At 48.0% G+C, this 19,262-nt stretch overlaps 1 protein-coding gene across 3 annotated transcripts in view; it reads right to left on the reverse strand.

Moving 5' to 3' along the window:
• Window positions 1–19,262, reverse strand: part of pot1 (protection of telomeres 1 homolog) — a 332,035-nt gene that overhangs the window by 127,207 nt on the left and 185,566 nt on the right. For all 3 annotated transcript variants that reach the window (XM_043709133.2, XM_087997426.1, XM_087997427.1), the window contains exon 8: window positions 1,881–2,011. In XM_043709133.2, the coding sequence (XP_043565068.2) occupies window positions 1,881–2,011 (131 nt within the window). The remainder of the gene's footprint in view (window positions 1–1,880; window positions 2,012–19,262) is intronic.

Genomic DNA, 19,262 nt, shown 5'->3' on the forward strand with positions numbered 1-19,262 from the left:
GGCAAGCAAATGGTAAGTTCACTTTTACTGCAAGGGAACTTTCATACAGGAGTAATGAACTCTGCTGTAGTTGTACAGGGCTCTTGGTAAAAGCCTGGAGTATTGTGTACAGTTTTGGTCTATTTTCGAAGGAAGCAAATAATTGTCATGGGCATAGTGCAACAAAGGTAGACCACACAGATTCCTGGGATTGTTGGGACTGCCCTGTAAGGAGCAATTGAGAAACTGGGTCTGAATACTCTTTTGAGTTTGGAAGAATGGGGGTTGATCTTATTGAGACATAGAAACATCTTGCAGGGACTGACAGAGTAGATGAAGAAAGGATGTTTCCCCTGACTCGGAAGTCTGCAATCAGGGGACACAATCTCAGAATAAGACACAAGTCATTTAGGACTGAGATGAGGAGGAATTTCTTCACTCAAATGGCAATGAATCATTGGAATTCCCAACCTTGGAGGGCTCTGGAGGTTCAGTCATTGAGGGTGACAAACATCCATGTGTAAAATAGTAATTAGAACAGTTTGGAAAAATGGCATTAAGGTGAAAGATCAGCCATGAACTAGCTCCATAGAGGATCAGACTCCAAGGCCACATTATCTACTTCAACTCCTATTTCCTTTGTTCTTCTGGTTCAGGACAGCTTTAATAGAACTTTGTCAGAATAAATGATGACTTTCAGAGTAAAGGAGGAGAAAACGCAGAAGGATTCACAACCAGAGAACACCGATTTAAGGTGACAGATAACAGAACCAGAGCTGAGGCAACAGAAAAAGTGTTTTCACTCAGTGAGTTATAATGATCTGGAAAGGGTGGTGGGAGCAAACTCAATCATAACAAATAAAGGAGAATTGGGCAAATACCTGAAGAGAAAACGTACACAGCTATGGGAAAGAGCACAGAGTAACTGGAGCACGAAAAGAAACCGGGACAGGCAGGGTAGGCCAAATGGCCTAACTCAGTGTCATCTCATTCTACGATTAATTCATGGAATAGTTTGCATTCCATCTCTCCATTGCCCAGAGAACGAAATGTCACTTCAGTACATAATGAAAAAAATTAACAGTCAGCATACAAGTAAATTTATAAAAATCCATTGTGGACGGTTCTATTCATGTATGCACAAGTTAACTTGGATTGTTAAACTGCCTCAAACCTGATTCAATACTTCTCATTTTCCTCCCACTACCTTTGGTAATATCAAAGCGGAGTGAGGATAAACTTGTTAAAAAAAAAACTTCAAGGATATGAATGGTAGTTACATTTTCTGTAATTAAGGAGTAAGTGATCATTGTGTAATGCTAGTCACACATAACATTTCATAATGTGCATTCATTCTAATTAGTTGCAAGTGGATTATTAAATGTACACCCTGCATGGAAACCCATCCTCATCATCTTTTTAGGAAGGTGAAACTTGAATTCTTCTCTACAACAATTAGCTCTGACCAATTTGGAAGAAATGCTGGAGAAAGGAGTGAGACATGGTAAGACTGAAGCAAGTCAGTATTGCTACAAGTGCTTAAGGTACCAGTCAGAAAAGTATGACTTCTTTTGAGTTGTGGAGATGCCAGGTGCATGATGATCATTATACTGAAGACTTCTAAGACTCTTAATCTGAGATCATGTTATATTTTAATTATTAAAACGCAGTCAGATTGGAAAATGATTTTGGAAGCACTGATCAAGTCATTTATCTCAATATTGTGTCAAGGATCTTGCTCTGTGCGAATTAACATACTTGGATCTCATTAGTCATAAAGTTCTTTGGATCATCCAGATGCTGTGAAAGATGCTGCAAAAATTTTGTTTCTTTCTCAGCTCGGCTTTCTTTGGGAAGAAAGGCTAAAGTTGTCATCACGCAAGGGAAATTAACAAGCTCACCTTGATTCTATGGAATCGAACCACATCTCCCATTTTGTGGATTTTAGGAAGTAAATCAACATTCCCACTGAAAAGCACACAATTGAGTCTTGCATTAGAAGGATCCACTATTGTCACTGTGGAGCAGAAATCTGAAAAGATATGACAACATTCAGTGCAAAGAACATGAAATTCATGAAAGCATCTTTATATCATAATAGTGCTGGCTAGCTAAATGACCAGGTTGTGATGCAGAACATCACCAACAGCATGGATTAGATTCCCATTCTGATTTGGATAGTCTTGGGATCTACTTTCTTGCTCTGTCCAGTGATAGCAGAAGACAATAACAAACTAACACTGACAAGAAATAGCTCCGTGTGAAACCAAAACAGACAAGGAGCCAAGAACCTATCTTTAAGTCATAGCACACGTACCAGTAATAATGTGGAACAGTACAAATGAGGAATTGTTTTTTTTCTGGTGGGAAGGCTAAAGAACAACTCCTAATTATTGTATAATTAATTTAGGTCACTCAAGGGTAAACATCAGTAAACAGTTCTTCCATGTAGAGTAGAAGAAATCCAAAAAGTAGTGATGTATGGAATGCTCTGCCCCAGAAGGCTGAGGAGGCCAAGTCTCTGGATACTTTCAAGAAATAGATGGATAGAGCTCTTAAAGATATTGGAATCAAGGGTTATGGGGATAAGGCAGGAACAGATACTGATTGAGGATGATCAGCCATGATCATAATGAATGGTGGTGCTGGCTCGAAGGGCTGAATGGCCTACTCCTGCACCTATTATCTGTTGTCAGTACAATCTTCCCTAAACCAGGCTAACTAAAAATTTCAAAATGAGATGGAGTTGCTTCACCAGGCACCACATAATACAAGAGTGTATGTAAAGCATATAATACCTCTAATGCTTACCCAGGGGAAACACATTAAGATTGACAGTCACTCAGCGTTGCGTTACTTGAGGGTTTTTTTTAAGATTATAAATTATGATGGGTTATGAAACTGAGCTGAATGGAAGGTTTTAAACGATACTAATCAGTCATAACCGAATTGAATAGTAAAACTAATGCAAGGGCTTAAACGGCCTCCTCATGTTCTCGTGCAATTAAGACATTCAGAATAAATTGTATTTTTCAACTCTTAATTAATGAAGTAATATGTACATTTTGCAGACTGGAAAAGGACACATGTAGCTGACAAATTGTCAAGAATCCCTCCCCACCTCAACTCTCCGTGCCTAGAAATAAGAGAAGTCAGTAGAACATTTTCTTTTACCCAGTTCTCAGGAGAGGTCCCTTTTTAAAAAAAATGTTCAAAAGACAAGTATATGTATTATAAGAAAAACTGATTTTGGAATGCATTAAAGAAGTTGGTTTTAAAGATGGATAATGATAGAGAGCAAGTTTGGTTCACTTCATGAAATGGCCATGTCTCAACGTGAAATATCAAGCGACTGAGGTTGTCCATGTTTTGTTCAATTCTTTACACTTTATTTACTAAGGATCTACCCCTCCTTCACCCTCGACAATCTTCTAACCCTCCTTCACCCTCAACAGTGACCTATCCCTCCTTCACTCTGGCAGTGATCTACTCCACCTTCACCCTCGACAGTGATCTACTCCACCTTCACCCTCGACAGTGATCTACTCTACCTTCACCCTCGACAGTGATCTCCCGCTCCTTCACCCCCAGACAGTGATCTACGCCTCCTTCATCCTCGACAGTGATCTATCCCTCCTTCACCCCCCAAGTGATTTACTCCTCCTTCACCCAGACAGTGATCTACCCCTCCTTCACCCCAACAATGATCTACCCCTCCTTCACCCACGACAGTGATCTACCCCTCCTTCACCCGGACAGCGATCTGCCCCTCCTTCACCCCCGACAGCGATCTGCCCCTCCTTCACCCCCGACAGCGATCTACCCTTCTTTCACCTCCAGACATTGATCTACCCCTCCTTCACCCTGACAGTGATCTACCCGTCCTTCACCCTCGACAGTGATCTACCACTCCTTCACCCGGACAGCGATCTACCCCTCCTTCACCCTGACAGTGATCTACCCCTCCTTCACCCCAATATTGATCTACCCCTCCTTCACCCAAACAGTGATATATCCCTCCTTCACCCAGACAGTGATATATCCCTCCTTCACCCCGACAATGATCCATCCCTCCTTCACCCCGACAATGATCCATCCCTCCTTCACCCCGACAATGATCCATCCCTCCTACACCCAGAGAGCGATCTATCCCGCCTGCACCCCGACAGTGATCTACCCCTCTTTCACCCCGAGAGTGATCTAACCCTCCTTCACCCAGAGAGTAAGCTATCACTCCTTCACCCCGAGTGATCTACCCCTCCTTTGCCCAGACAGTGATCTACCCCTCCTTCGCCCAGACAGTGATCTACCCCTCTTTCACCCAGACAGTGATCTATCCCTCCTTCACCCAGACAGTGATCTAACCCTCCTTCACCCAGAGAGTGAGCTATCACTCCTTCACTCCGAGTGATCTACCCCTCCTTCGCCCAGACAGTGATCTACCCCTCTTTCACCCAGACAGTGATCTATCCCTCCTTCACCCAGACAGTGATCTAACCCTCCTTCACCCAGAGAGTGAGCTATCACTCCTTCACCCCGAGTGATCTACCCCTCCTTCGCCCAGACAGTGATCTACCCCTCCTTCGCCCAGACAGTGATCTACCCCTCTTTCACCCAGACAGTGATCTATCCCTCCTTCACCCAGACAGTGATCTATCACTCCTTCATCCAGAGAGTGAGCTATCTCTCCTTCACCCAGACAGTGATCTATCCCTCCTTCACCCAGACAGTGATCTATCCCTCCTTCACCCAGACAGTGATCTATCACTCCTTCATCCAGAGAGTGAGCTATCTCTCCTTCACCCCGAGAGTGATCTACCCCTCCTTCACCCAGTGATCTATCCCTCCTTCACCCAGTGATCTAGCCCTCCTTCACCCCAGACAGTGATCTACCCCTCCTTCACCCCGAGAGTGATCTACCCCTCCTTCACCGAGTGATCAACCACTCCTTCACCCTCGACAGTGATCTACCCCTCCTTCACCCACGACAGCGATCGATCCCTCCTTCACCCTGACATTTATCTACCCCTCCTTCACCCAGACAGTGATCTACCCCTCATTCAACCTCGACAGTGATCTACCCCTCCTTCACCCAGACAGCGATCCATCCCTCCTTCACCCTGAGAGTGATCGAGCCCTCCTTCACCCAGACAGTGATCTACCCGTCCTTCACCCTCGACAGTGATCTATCCCTCCTTCACCCAGACAGTGATCTACCCCTCCTTCACCCCCAGACAGTGATCTACTCATCCTTCACCCTCGACAGTGATCTACCCCTCCTTCACCCCAGACAGTGATCTACCCTCCTTCACCCTCGACAGTGATCTACCCTCCTTCACCCTCGACAGTGATCTACCCCTCCTTCACCCCCAGACAGTGATCTACCCTCCTTCACCATCGACAGTGATCTACCCTCCTTCACCCTCGACAGTGATCTACCCCTCCTTCACCCCAAGACAGTGATCTACTCCTCCTTCACCCTCGACAGTGATCTACCCCTCATTCACACTCGACAGTGATCTACCCCTCCTTCACCCCAGTGATCTACCCCTCCTTCACCCTCGACAGTGATCTACTCCTCCTTCACCCTCGACAGTGATCTACCCCTCATTCACCCCCAGACAGTGATCTACCCTCCTTCACCCCCAGACAGTGATCTACCCTCCTTCACCCCCAGACAGTGATCTACCCCTCATTCACCCTGACAGTGATCTACCCTCCTTCACCCCCTGACAGTGATCTACCCATCCTTCACCCTCGACAGTGATCTACCCCTCCTTCACCCCTGACAGTGATTTACCCCTCCTTCACCCTCGACAGCGATCTACCCCTCCTTCACCCCGCCAATGGTCTACCCTTCCTTCATTCCAACAGCGAAATACCTCTCCTTCATCCCGACAGTGATCAAGTCCTCCTTCACCACGATAGTGATCTACCCCTCCTTCACCCTCTTCAGCCCGACAGCGATCTACCCCTCCTTCTCCCAGTCAGTGATCTACCCCTCCTTCACCCTTGGCAGCGATCTGCCCCTCCTTCACCCGCGACAGTGATCTAACCCGCCTTCACCCTCGACAGTGATCTTCCCCTCCTGCACCCCGACTGCGATCTATTCTTCCTTCACCCAGAGAGTGATCTATCCCTCCTTCACCCTCGATAGCGATTTACCACTCCTTCAACCTCGACAGTGATCTGCCCCTCCTTCAACCCGACAGCGATCTGCCCCTCCTTCATCCCGATACTGATCTAACCCTCCTTCACCCTCGAAAGCGATCTACACCTCCTGCACCCGACTGTGATCTACCCCTCCTTCACCCAGAGTGTGATCTATCCCTCCTTCACCCTCGATAGCGATCTACCACTCCTTCAACCTCGACAGTGATCTGCCCCTCCTTCAACCCGACAGCGATCCATCCCTCCTGCACCCCGAGTGCGATCTATTCCTCCTTCACCCCGAGAGTGATCTAACCCTCCTTCACCCCAGAGAGTGATCTGCCCCTCCTTCACCCCAGAGAGTGATCTATCCCTCCTTCACACTTGACAGCGATCTGCCCCTCCTTCACCCCGAATGCGATATATTCCTCCTTCACCCAGAGTGGAATCTATTCCTCCTTCACCCCAAGAGTGATCTATCCCTCCTTTACCCCGCCAGCGATCTACCCCTCCTTCACCCAGAGTGTGATCTACCCCCTCTTCACCCAGATCTATCCCTCCTTCATCCAGAGAGTGATCTATCCCTCCTGCACCCCAAGAATGATCTACCTCCCCTTCACCCTCGATAGTGATCTAACCCCTCCTTCACCCAGACAGCGATCCATCCCTCCTTCACCCCGACAGTGATCTACCCCTCTTGCACCCTGACTGCGATCTATTCCTCCTTCACCCAGTGTGATCTATTCCTCCTTCACCCAGAGTGGGATCTACCCCTCCTGCACCCAGCGAGTGATCTACCCCTCCTTCACCCCATACCCTGATCTACCCCTCCTTTACCCCGACAGCGATCTACCCCTCCTTTACCCCGACAGCGATCTACCCCTCCTGCACCCCAACTGCGATCTACCCCTCCTTCACCCCGACAACGATCTATCCCTCCTTCACCCCGACAACGATCTACCCCTCCTTCACCCCGACAACGATCTAGCCCTCCTTCACCCCGATATTGATCTACCCCACCTTCACCCAAACAGTGATATATCCTTCCGTCACCCAGACAGTGATATATCCCTCCTTCACCCCGACAGTGATCCATCCCTCCTACACCCTGAGAGCGATCTATCCCGCCTGCACTCCGACAGTGATCTACCCCTCTTTCACCCCGAGAGTGATCTAACCCTCCTTCACACAGTGATCTAACCCTCCTTCACCCTGACAGTGATCTATCACTCCTTCACCCAGACAGTGATCTACCCCTCATTCAACCTCGACAGTGATCTACTCCTCCTTCACCCAGTGATCAACCACTCCTTCACCTCAGACAGCGATCTACCCCTCCTTCACCCTGACGGTGATCTACCCCTCCTTCACCCTGACATTGATCTACCCCTCCTTCACCCAGACAGTGATCTACCCCTCCTTCACCCAGACAGTGATCTACCCCTCATTTAACCTCGACAGTGATCTACCCCTCCTTCACTCAGACAGTGATCTACCCCTCCTTCACCCTGACATTGATCTACCCCTCATTCAACCTCGACAGTGATCTACCCCTCCTTCACCCCGACAGCGATCAATCCCTCCTTCACCCTGAGAGTGATCGAGCCCTCCTACACCCCGAGAGTGATCTAGCCCTCCTTCACCCAGACAGTGATCTATCCCTCCTTCACCCCCAGACGGTGATCTACCCCTCCCTCATCCCCAGACATTGATCTACCCCTCCTTCACCCTCGACATTGATCTACCCCCCTTCACCCCAGACAGTGATCTACCCCCCTTCACCCCAGACAGTGATCTACCCCTCCTTCACCCTTGACAGCGATCTACCCCCCTTCACCCCGCCAATGATCTATCCTTCCTTTATTCCGACAGCGATATACCCCACCTTCACCCCAGCCAGTGATTTAACCCTCCGTCACCCTCGACAGTGATCTACCCCCCCGTCAGCCTGACAGTGATCTACCCCTCCTTCACCCCCGACAGTGATCTACCCCTCCTTCACCCCAGACAGTGATCTACCCCTTCTTCACCCGGACAGCAATCTACCCCACCTTCACCCTCAATAGTGATCTACACCCCCTTCAGCCCGACAGTGATCTACCCCTCCTTCACCCAGTCAGTGATCTACCCCTCTTTCACCCCAGACAGTGATCTACCCCACCTTCATCCTGACAGTGATCTACCACTCCTTCACCCTCGACAGCGATCTACCCCACCTTCACCCTCGACAGCGATCTGCCCCTCCTTCACCCTCGACAGCGATCTGCCCCTCCTTCACCCTCGACAGCGATCTGCCCCTCCTTCACCCTCGACAGCGATCTGCCCCTCCTTCACCCTCGACAGTGATCTACCCCACCTTCACCCTCGAAAGCGATCTGCCCCTCCTTCACCCTCGGCAGCGATCTGCTCCTCCTTCACCCACGACAGCGATCTGCCCCGCCTTCACCCTCGACAGTGATCTAACCCGCCTTCACCCATGACTGTGATCTGCCCCTCCTTCACCCCGACAGCGATCTCACCTTCCTTCACCCTCGATACTGATCTAACCCTCCTTCACTCTCGAAAGCGATCTACCCCTCCTGCAATCTATTCTTCCTTCACCCCGAGAGTGATCTATCCCTCCACCCGAGAGTGATCTACCACTCCTTCACCCTCGACAGCGATCTACCCCACCTTCACCCTCGACAGCGATCTGCCCCTCCTTCACCCTCGACAGCGATCTGCCCCTCCTTCACCCTCGACAGCGATCTGCCCCTCCTTCACCCTCGACAGCGATCTGCCCCTCCTTCACCCTCGACAGCGATCTGCCCCTCCTTCACCCTCGACAGTGATCTACCCCACCTTCACCCTCGAAAGCGATCTGCCCCTCCTTCACCCTCGGCAGCGATCTGCTCCTCCTTCACCCACGACAGCGATCTGCCCCGCCTTCACCCTCGACAGTGATCTAACCCGCCTTCACCCATGACTGTGATCTGCCCCTCCTTCACCCCGACAGCGATCTCACCTTCCTTCACCCTCGATACTGATCTAACCCTCCTTCACTCTCGAAAGCGATCTACCCCTCCTGCAATCTATTCTTCCTTCACCCCGAGAGTGATCTATCCCTCCACCCGAGAGTGATCTACCCCTCCTTCACCCCGACAACAATCCATCCCTCCTTCACCCAGAGTGTGAACTATCCCTCCTTCACTCTCGACAGCGATCTGCCCCTCCTTCACCCTCAACAGCGATCTGCCCCTCCTTCACCCACGACAGCGATCTGCCCCTCCTTCACCCACGACAGCGATCTGCCCCTCCTTCACCCACGACTGCGATCTGCCCCTCCTTCATCCTCGACAGTGATCTCACCTTCCTTCACCCTCGATACTGATCTAACCCTCCTTCACTCTCAAAAGCGATCTACCCCTCCTGCAATCTATTCTTCCTTCACCCCGAGAGTGATCTATCCCTCCACCCGAGAGTGATCTACCCTCCTTCACCCCGACTGCGATCTATTCTTCCTTCACCCAGAGTGTGATCTATCCCTCCTTCACCCCGAGAGTTATCTATCCCTCCAACCGAGAGTGATCTGCCCCTCCTTCGCCTCGACAACGATCCATCCCTCCTTCACCCCGAGAGTGATATATCCCTCCTTCACCCTCGACAGCGATCTGTCCCTCCTTCACCCCGAATGCGATCTATTCCTCCTTCACCCCGAGAGTGGAATCTATTCCTCCTTCACCCAGAGTGTGATCTATTCCTCCTTCACCCAGAGTGTGATCTATTCCTCCTTCACCCAGAGTGTGATCGACCCCCTCTTCACCCAGAGAGTGATCTATCCCTCCTGCACCCCAAGAATGATCTACCTCCCCTTCACCCTCGATAGTGATCTACCCCCTCCTTCACCCAGACAGCGATCCATCCCTCCTTTACCCCGACAGCGATCCATCCCTCCTTTACCCCGACAGCAATCTATCCCTCCTTCACCCAAAGAGTGAGCTATCCCTCCTGCACCCAGAGAGTGAGCTATCCCTCCTGCACCCCGAGGGTGAGCTATCCCTCCTGCACCCCGAGAGTGAGCTATCCCTCCTGCACCCCGAGAGTGAGCTATCCCTCCTGCACCCCGAGAGTGAGCTATCCCTCCTGCACCCAGAGAGTGAGCTATTCCACCTTCATCCAGAGAGTGAGCTATTCCACCTTCATCCAGAGTGTGATCTACCCCTCCTTCACGCAGAGAGTGAGCTATCCCTCCTTCACCCAGAGAGTGAGCTATCCCTCCTTCACCCAGAGAGTGAGCTATCCCTCCTTCACCCAGAGAGTGAGCTATCCCTCCTGCACCCCGAGAGTGAGTTATCCCTCCTGCACCCAGAGAGTGATCTACCCCTCCTTCACCCCGAGAGTGAGCTATCCCTCCTTCACCCAGAGAGTCGATCTACCCCTCCTTCACCCAGAGAGTCGATCTACCCCTCCTTCACCCCCGACCGCGATCTACCCCTCCTTCACCCCCGACCGCGATCTACCCCTCCTTCACCCCCGACCGCGATCTACCCCTCCTTCACCCCCGACAGCGATCTACCCCTCCTTCACCCCCGACCGCGATCTACCCCTCCTTCACCCCCGACAGTGATCTACCCCTCCTTCACCCCGACAACGATGTACCTCTCCTTCACCCCGACAGCGATGTACCTCTCCTTCCCCCCGATAGTGATCTACCCCTCCTTCAGCCAGTGATCTACCCCTCCTTCACCCAGACAACGATCTACCCCTCCTTCACCCCGACAACGATCTACCCCTCCTTCACCCCGACAACGATCTACCCCTCCTTCACCCAAACAGTGATATATCCCTCCGTCACCCAGAGTGATATATCCCTCCTTCACCCCGACAATGATCCATCCCTCCTTCACCCCGACAATGATCCATCCCTCCTTCACCCCGACAATGATCCATCCCTCCTTCACCCCGACAATGATCCATCCCTCCTACACCCAGAGAGCGATCTATCCCGCCTGCACCCCGACAGTGATCTACCCCTCTTTCACCCCGAGAGTGATCTAACCCTCCTTCACCCAGTGACCTAACCCTCCTTCACCCAGTGATCTACCCCTCCTTCACCCTGACAGTGATCTACCCCTCCTTCACCCTCGACAGCGATCCATCCCTCCTTCACCCTGAGAGTGATCTAGCCCTCCTACACCCAGATAGTGATCTACCCCTCCTTCACCCTCGACAGCGATCTATCCCTCCTTCACCCCAGTGATCTACCCCTCCTTCACCCTCGACAGCGATCCATCCCTCCTTCACCCTGAGAGTGATCTAGCCCTCCTACACCCAGACAGTGATCTACCCCTCCTTCACTCTCGACAGCGATCTACCGCTCCCTCACGCCTGACATCGATCTATCCCTCCTTCACCCCGAGTGTGATCTATTCCGCCTTCACCCCGACAGTGATCTACCCCTTCTGCACCCTGACGGCGATCTACCCCTCCTGCACCTCGATGGTGGTCTACCCCTCCTTCACTCTCGACAGCGATCTACTGCTCCCTCACTCCCGACAGTGACCTACCCCTCCTTCACCCAGATAGTGATCTACCCCTCCTTCACCCCCTTCAGCGATCTACCCCTCCTTCAGCCCGAGAGTGATCTACCCCTCCTTCACCCAGACAGTGATCTACCCCTCCTTCACCCCAAAAGTGAACTACCCTTCCTTCAGCCCCAACAGCAATCTACTTGTCCTTCACCCTCGACAGCAATGTACCACAGCTTCACCCTGACAGCGATCTACCCGTCCTTCACCCCTGACAGTTATCTATCCCATGACCAAAGGCCAATAGTGACCATCACCCTCCACTCTGACTAACCCACCTGACCTTGAGTCAAAAGTCTGTCCCCATAATGGATGATTCGACCAGCACCTCTGCACCACCATATAACCCATTTTAAACTTTTTTTGGAAGAAAGGAGTTTACTCTATTCATTGATAAGATGAGGGAGTCACTGCCCACACCAGCACTTATTGCCCATTCCTAATTGCCCAGAAGACAGTTAAGAGTCAACCATATTGCTTTGGGTCTAGAGTCCCATGTAGCCCAGACCAGGTAAGGATGGTAGTTTCCTTCCCAAAAGGACATTAGTAAACCTGATGGGTTTTTACAATAATTGACAGTGGATTCATGGTCCACATTAGACTGTTAATTCCAGATTTTTATTGAATTCAAATTGTATAATCTTCCATGGTGGGATTCCATCTCTGGTTTCCCAGAACATTACCTGGGAATGCCTGGACTAACTAGGCATTTGCCTCTCCTAGCTTGAATCAAACATCGAAGTTTGTGTGGGGGCATTTGTAAACATTGTATACTTATGGAAACAATGGGCTGGTTAGACAATTTTAAAACATCTTAAAAGATTTTATCAATAGTTCCAAAGGTTACAGTAATAATTATATGGTCACATAGCAATCAGAGATGCATTTGTTTTACATATCCAGTTGTCCAGAATGTGAATCCACTGTATGAAAATACCAATGGATCATAGACACACCATATTCATCAGTAAAATGGAGTGGGGAGTACACACAGTGTGTATTAGCAGGATGGAGCCTGCTTCATGGGCAGTGATTGCTTGCCAATCAGTAAGGAGGCAGCGTGGGCACATGCTAATAATGGCAAAGAGCAAGTTGAGAATGTGCTCTTTTCTATGTGGTGGGCTGTGAAGGATTGGTAGTTTTCTGCCTTTTTGGAATGGAATGAAGTGCAGAACAAAAACGAACAGGCAATGCCTGGGGGATGGTAGACAGCAGGAGCCCCATGAAGTCTGATTCTCATATTGGTAGCCTTACTGTGCATTCCCAGTTCGGGTTCTAATTCCGCTGGTATCCTTTATGCCTTCTTCTCTTCCTTCCTATACTCAGAACTTTGGTTGCTCTTTCCTAGATTATGCCATATGGAAGGAGATTTACTCTCCACAATAGCTTACTAACTACTCATTCGATGCATCTTCCAAATAGCTTTGGCCACTCAATCAATCATCTTTGGTACAAGGTGTGAATTATCAATGGTGTGGACCTGCATCTATCAATAGTTAATCCAATAGCAAACCCATGAAACACAATAACAGTCAACGATGAAGGGCTTTTGCCCGAAACGTCGATTTTCCTGCTCCTCGGATGTTGCCTGACCTGCTGTGCTTTTCCAGCACCACTCTAATCTAGACTCTGATCTCCAGCATCTGCAATCCTCACTTTCGCCTTGTTGAACAACATTACCCACCTATAAAATGTTGTGCGTTCAGAGAGATAAACGATGAAGATTGCTTATATACTCACTAAACTTTGAATATCGACATGAGAATTAGTCTCAATGTGAACAAGAAGAAAATTCCAAAAGAAGGACACAGAATCCTCAAGAGTTAACAAGCAGTATAAGTTTGTAACTTCCATAATGTATATTTTATAAGCGCATCATGTACTTGGTCCCAAAGGACCAATGAATGCTGGTCCCAGAATAAATTAATTTCCATTTTGTGAAGAAAAGCAGCAGGAAGTCATTAGATTAACCTTTTGAATTTTAATGCCTAGGGTTTTTGTGCCTATTTCTAAATGACAGCTTAACATAATAGCGTCTATCCTCCTGTGTTAACTACTTACTACTTGACACATGTATCCACTATCTCATCAGACATTAGAACTCAGGGGATCAATTACATATGGAACACTATACATTAAACAACACCTTGATTTCTGAATTAAACATCAACACTTCTCAGTTATGCACACATATCGTTTTGCGATGGAGCCCCATTTTAAATTGCTTCCATTATTTGCTCCATAATGTACACATTATGGTTTGAAATGGAGCATAATATTTCAGTAATCTTAATGTAAGGGCTCACCATTAGGTTCTGAAATAGTGGGTAGTGTTCCAACATGGTGAGACAAACTTTCCAATGTACGTGTGCCATTTCATTAGACAACCTCAACATCCAAAAAGATTAAGGTACAAAATTTGACACAGGAAGCCTATCACCACAAAAATGGCAGTGGAGATTCAAATCAAGATGCTCCAACCCTTCCAAACAAAATAATGTGGCACCCTTCACAAGAGCAAGATAAGCTCTCATGCTGCCTCAGCTCTCTGGAAAGATGGCGTACTACCTGGAGGGTGTGGACTTGCTCCTCCATCTATACACCTTCCAGGTGAAGCAGCGATTTACCAACACCTCACTCAATCAATGACTGCATTCGCTGCTTGCCATGTTGTGTCCTTATTGGGGAGACAAAATGCAGACTGGGTGACCTCTTTGCAGTACACCTATGTTCTGTCTGTAAACTGACCCTGAGCTTCCAGAACACCACCATGTTTCCTTGGCCAAAGTTTCTGTCCTGGGCCTGCTGCTGTGCTCCAGTGAAGCTGAAAGAACTACATTTTATCTTCTGCTTGAGGAAATTTCAGCCCACTCACAGACTCCACAATCACCCATCTAAGCTTGGCTTCTTCCCTAGCTTACTATCAACAATCCCTTTGTCCACCTACCTTTTTTCCCTTTCTCTGTGGGCTCCACCTACATTTATCTACCCATTCACTCCCTCCCTCATCCCCTGCCATCAGCACAAACACTTTTTTCTCGGTACAAAAATCACACAACACCAGGTTATAGTCCAACAGGTTTAAATGGAAGCACACTAGCTTTCGGAGCGACGCTCCTTCATAAGGTGGTGATGAAGGAGCGGCGCTCCGAAAGCTAGTGTGCTTCCAATTAAACCTGTTGGACTATAACCTGGTGTTGTGTGATTTTTAACTTTGTACACCCCAGTCCAACACCGGCATCTTCAAATCATGACTTTTTTCTAGTTTCTATCTGGTCTGAAGACAGGTCACTGGTCTTGAAATGTCAACTCTGCTTTCTCTCCACGAACCTACTGCATTTCTCCAGCAATGTTTGTTTTTCGTTCACACCTTTTGGAGAGATAAAGGTACTTTTCTGGATATTGTCCTAAAGACATCCTTGCACGAGGGCAAGTGCCCTTTGGTATTGCTTCAAGTAACTATGAATGTGTGGTCAATATATATAAACCCATTTGGACTGTGAGGAAATCGGCAAAGATAGATGTCAAGGTTTTTGATATTTAAAACAAATCTGCGAACAAAAAAAAAATCAGTGCTTGCCGATGACATAAACTTGAGGATTATCATTACAGAAGTAGAGTTGCATAACTGATTTCACAACTCTGCATTATGACAGTGGGGTTGGTATCATTTCACAGTTTGACTGACAGCTCCAAATGATTTAAATTCTTTAAACAGGACTGTGAAATTAAATGCTTGTTTTTCTCAAGAATTAAAAGTTTAATATGGGGAATTTATCGATTACAGCTTTTTTTTTAAAGGGGTGAATGCATCAACAGACACTTGAAAATTTGACCTGATCTCAGCCTGGGATCTGACGTCTGCTCGTTGGGGATGCTGGGTGAATTGACATAGTAAGTGCAAGGACAAAACAAAAAGCAAACAAACTGCGGATGCTGAAAATCAGAAACAGAAACAGAAATTGCTGAAAAGGCTCAGCAGGTCTGGCAGGATCTGAGGAAAGAAATCAGAGTTAAGGTTTTGGGTCCAGTGACCCTTCCTCAGGGTGGGGATGTGGATCGAGAGGAGTTGGCATTAATTGGCATGCGGCCCACCAGGGGTTGCTACAGGGGCATTATTCAGCGCGGAGGCTATAAGGAGCTGTGTGGGGGTGTGTGAGGATGGAAGGTGGTATGGGAAGCATGTCAGACAGGTGAGGGCTGTTTCTTGTTTTATTCTGTTTGTCGTACCTTCAATGAAATGCTCGAACACCACAGCCATTCCTCACTGCCTCCCCTTCCTGACATCTACAACTTCCATTTTCACTGCCTAACAATCCCCACCACAGCCCCAAAGTGCTGGGTCATGTTTCTGAGTCTGGGTTAATGGAGCTCCCCACTGCGCTCCCAACCCAGGAGTGATGTACAAGCATCATTACTCAAAAGTATTGCTGGGGTATTGAGTTCAGTCATGGCCTATTCTTCCTGAAGTCTGGCACTAATATTTTAAGGTGATCTTGTCTGCGCTTTCAAAAAGCATCATGCAATCTTCGACAGCTACCAGAGAGGGCAGTGTCTCAGTTTAACAAGCATCCGGAAGAATGCACCTCAGACTGAACAGCAGTCCCTTGGTAAAGCATAGATCTGGATTAGTGGTGCTGGAAGAGCACAGCAATTCAGGCAGCATCCGAGGACAGGCAAAATCGACGTTTCGGGCAAAAGCCCTTCATCAGGAATAAAGGCAGAGAGCCTGAAGCATGGAGAGATAAGCTAGAGGAGGGTGGGAGTGGGGAGAGAGTAGCATAGAGTACAATAGGTAGGTGGGGAAGGAGATGAAGGTGATAGGTCAGGGAAGAGAGGGCGGAGTGGATAGGTGGAAAAGGAGCTGGGCAGGTCGGACAAGTCCGGACAGGTCGAGTTACTAGAGGTTAGAAACTAGGATGAGGTGGGGGAAGGGGAAATGAGGAAACTGTTGAAATCCACATTGATGCCCTGGGGTTGAAGTGTTCCGAGGCGGAAGAGGAGGCATTCTTCCTCCAGGCGTCTGGTGGTGAGGGAGCGGCGGTGGAGGAGGCCCAGCACCTCCATATCCTCGGCAGAGTGGGAGGGGGAGTTGAAATGTTGAGCCACTGGGCGATTTGGTTGATTGATGCGGGTGTCTCTGAGATGTTCCCTAAAGCGCTCTGCTAGGAGGCGTCCAGTCTCCCCAATGTAGAGGAGACCGCATCGGGAGCAACGGATACAATAGATGATATTAGTGGATGTGCAGGTAAAACTTTGATGGATGTGGAAGGCTCCTTTAGGGCCTTGGATGGAGGTGAGGGAGGAGGTGTGGGCACAGGTTTTACAGTTCCTGCGGTGGCAGGGGAAAGTGCCAGGATGGGAGGGTGGGTCGTAGGGGGGCGTGGACCTGACCAGGTAGTCACGGAGGGAACGGTCTTTGCGGAAGGCGGAGAGGGGTGGGGAGGGAAATATATCCCTGGTGGTTAGATCTGTTCAACCTGGAATAAACACTTTAGCCTCTGAAATGGCACTCGAACATCTAATTTAGAGACGAGTGTTACCATACCATCATGAAATACATTTAAAGTTAGGAAGACATAATATATCTCACGTGGCCCTTTCTCAAATGTCCATAAAGTTCTTCTTCAGAATGTGTTTTTCCAGCATTCCCCTTTTTCTACCTCACATCTATAATATTCATTGGTTTTCTATGTGTCACTAGCAATATCCTGGAAATTCACCAAAGATCCTTAGACAGCACTTTCCAAACCCACAACACTTCCACCTAGAAGGACAAGGGCAGCAGATTCATAGGAACACAATCACTTGCAAGCTCCAATCCAAGCCACTCACAATCCTGCCTTTCAAATGGACCACATGCTTTGATCTTTTAGTTGGTATCTCTCTTTAAGACACCTAAAGGGAACTAAATCCACCATTACTTGAACTTCAGAACAAACATGGTAAGTTCTCTAAACTCAGGTTCAAGCAGAGCCGTGCACTCAATGATTTCTATATTTTCTGTCTCCCTGCAACCTTGCATAAGGCAACATTACAGATCTCAACCTCTTCTTTTTGTTAATCCACTGGACTACTAGCATCACTATATGGGTTGTAAAATAACAATAAAACTGCAGGCAAAGAAACAGGCTTCCATAGTCCCGACACATAGCCCAGAAAAACACAAACAAAAACATAAAACGTCAACTCCCTACTCCTTAACACAAAAGTTCCATATAGCTCCTAACACAAGGTAGTGCTCCATTATATCTATGTTTCAAATCAAAATATACTTGAGCCAAGCACATTACTATTTCAATTGTCAACTAAATGGAAAGTAGGGGAAAAAATCCCCCAGAGTGCGAGAGTTAAATAAAATTCTTCTTCATTAACATATCCTATGATAATTTTAAAAAATACTGTGTTTAATTAGTGACACACTATGAGGGCAATTATTCCCTTCACTATGTCTGTACTTATCTACATACTTCAGTCGTAGAAAGAAATGAATTAGACTGGCATCAAGCTGCACAACATGTGGAAACCTGCCAATCATGGCCAGCTGCCAAATCATGTCAGAAGCTGCCATTAAACTCCATTCAGAAAGAGGCCAGTACCTCGATGGTGTAACTGAAGCTTAATGTTAGTGAGTTTTGAGAAGACTTGTAGCTCAGATTGAGGTTCTGGACGTAGGTTTGCTCACTGAGCTGGAAGGTTCATTTGCAGATGTTTCATCACCATACCAGGTAACAACTTCAGTGAGCTTCCGAACGCAGAATCATCTGAAGGCTCACTGATGATGTTACCTCGTATGGTGATGAAACGGCTGAAAACAAACCTTCCAACTCAGCGAGCGATGCTACATCCTGATGCTTAATGTTTTGGCAAATCCAAAAATACACAATATTAGGAGACATTTCCTGACTCTGAGCCTACAAAACTGCTTCTTTACCACCCATGATAATTTAACCATCTGGTATGCTCCAGCTGGATTTATATGTTTAGTAAGTCGCCACCACTGTATCAACTTGCTTATTAACTGCACAATCTGTTCGGACTGAGTTGCACTAAATGGACACAAGCTCGTCAACCTTTAGGATCGGTCATAAAAAAAAAGTTCATCATTTAGGAACTGAGCTCAATTCCAACACCGGTCACAGAAAACATCACAGAAAAGGAACAAACAAATGAATCTCACACTCACACAATCACTGGAGCCCTTGTTTAACCATGCAGGTAATAGTTGGTGTTATCAGGAGCTGACCACCAGGCTAACTCAATGAGCTGTGCATGAAACTGTACCAATCAAAAAACAGGGAATCACATCAGGAAGGTGTGAGGTTGTTGACTTGCTCACTGACCTGCTAAGTTTATTTGCAGATGTTTCATCACCATACTAGGTAATGTCATCAGTGCACCTCCGGTGAAGCATTGGTGTTCTGTCCCCCTTGCAATGTATGTCCCCCAGTTTGCCGAGGTGGGTGGTACCATTTCCAGTTCTGTCTCTTAGTGGTTGGTATGTGGGGTCTAACTCTACATATTGTTAATGGAGTTCCAGGTTGAGTGCTAGGCTTCCAGGAATTC

This window comes from Chiloscyllium plagiosum, unplaced genomic scaffold, assembly GCF_037043375.1.
Source record: "Chiloscyllium plagiosum isolate Xiang-an unplaced genomic scaffold, Cpla_swu_hap1 HiC_scaffold_19, whole genome shotgun sequence".
Lineage (NCBI taxonomy): Eukaryota > Metazoa > Chordata > Chondrichthyes > Orectolobiformes > Hemiscylliidae > Chiloscyllium > Chiloscyllium plagiosum.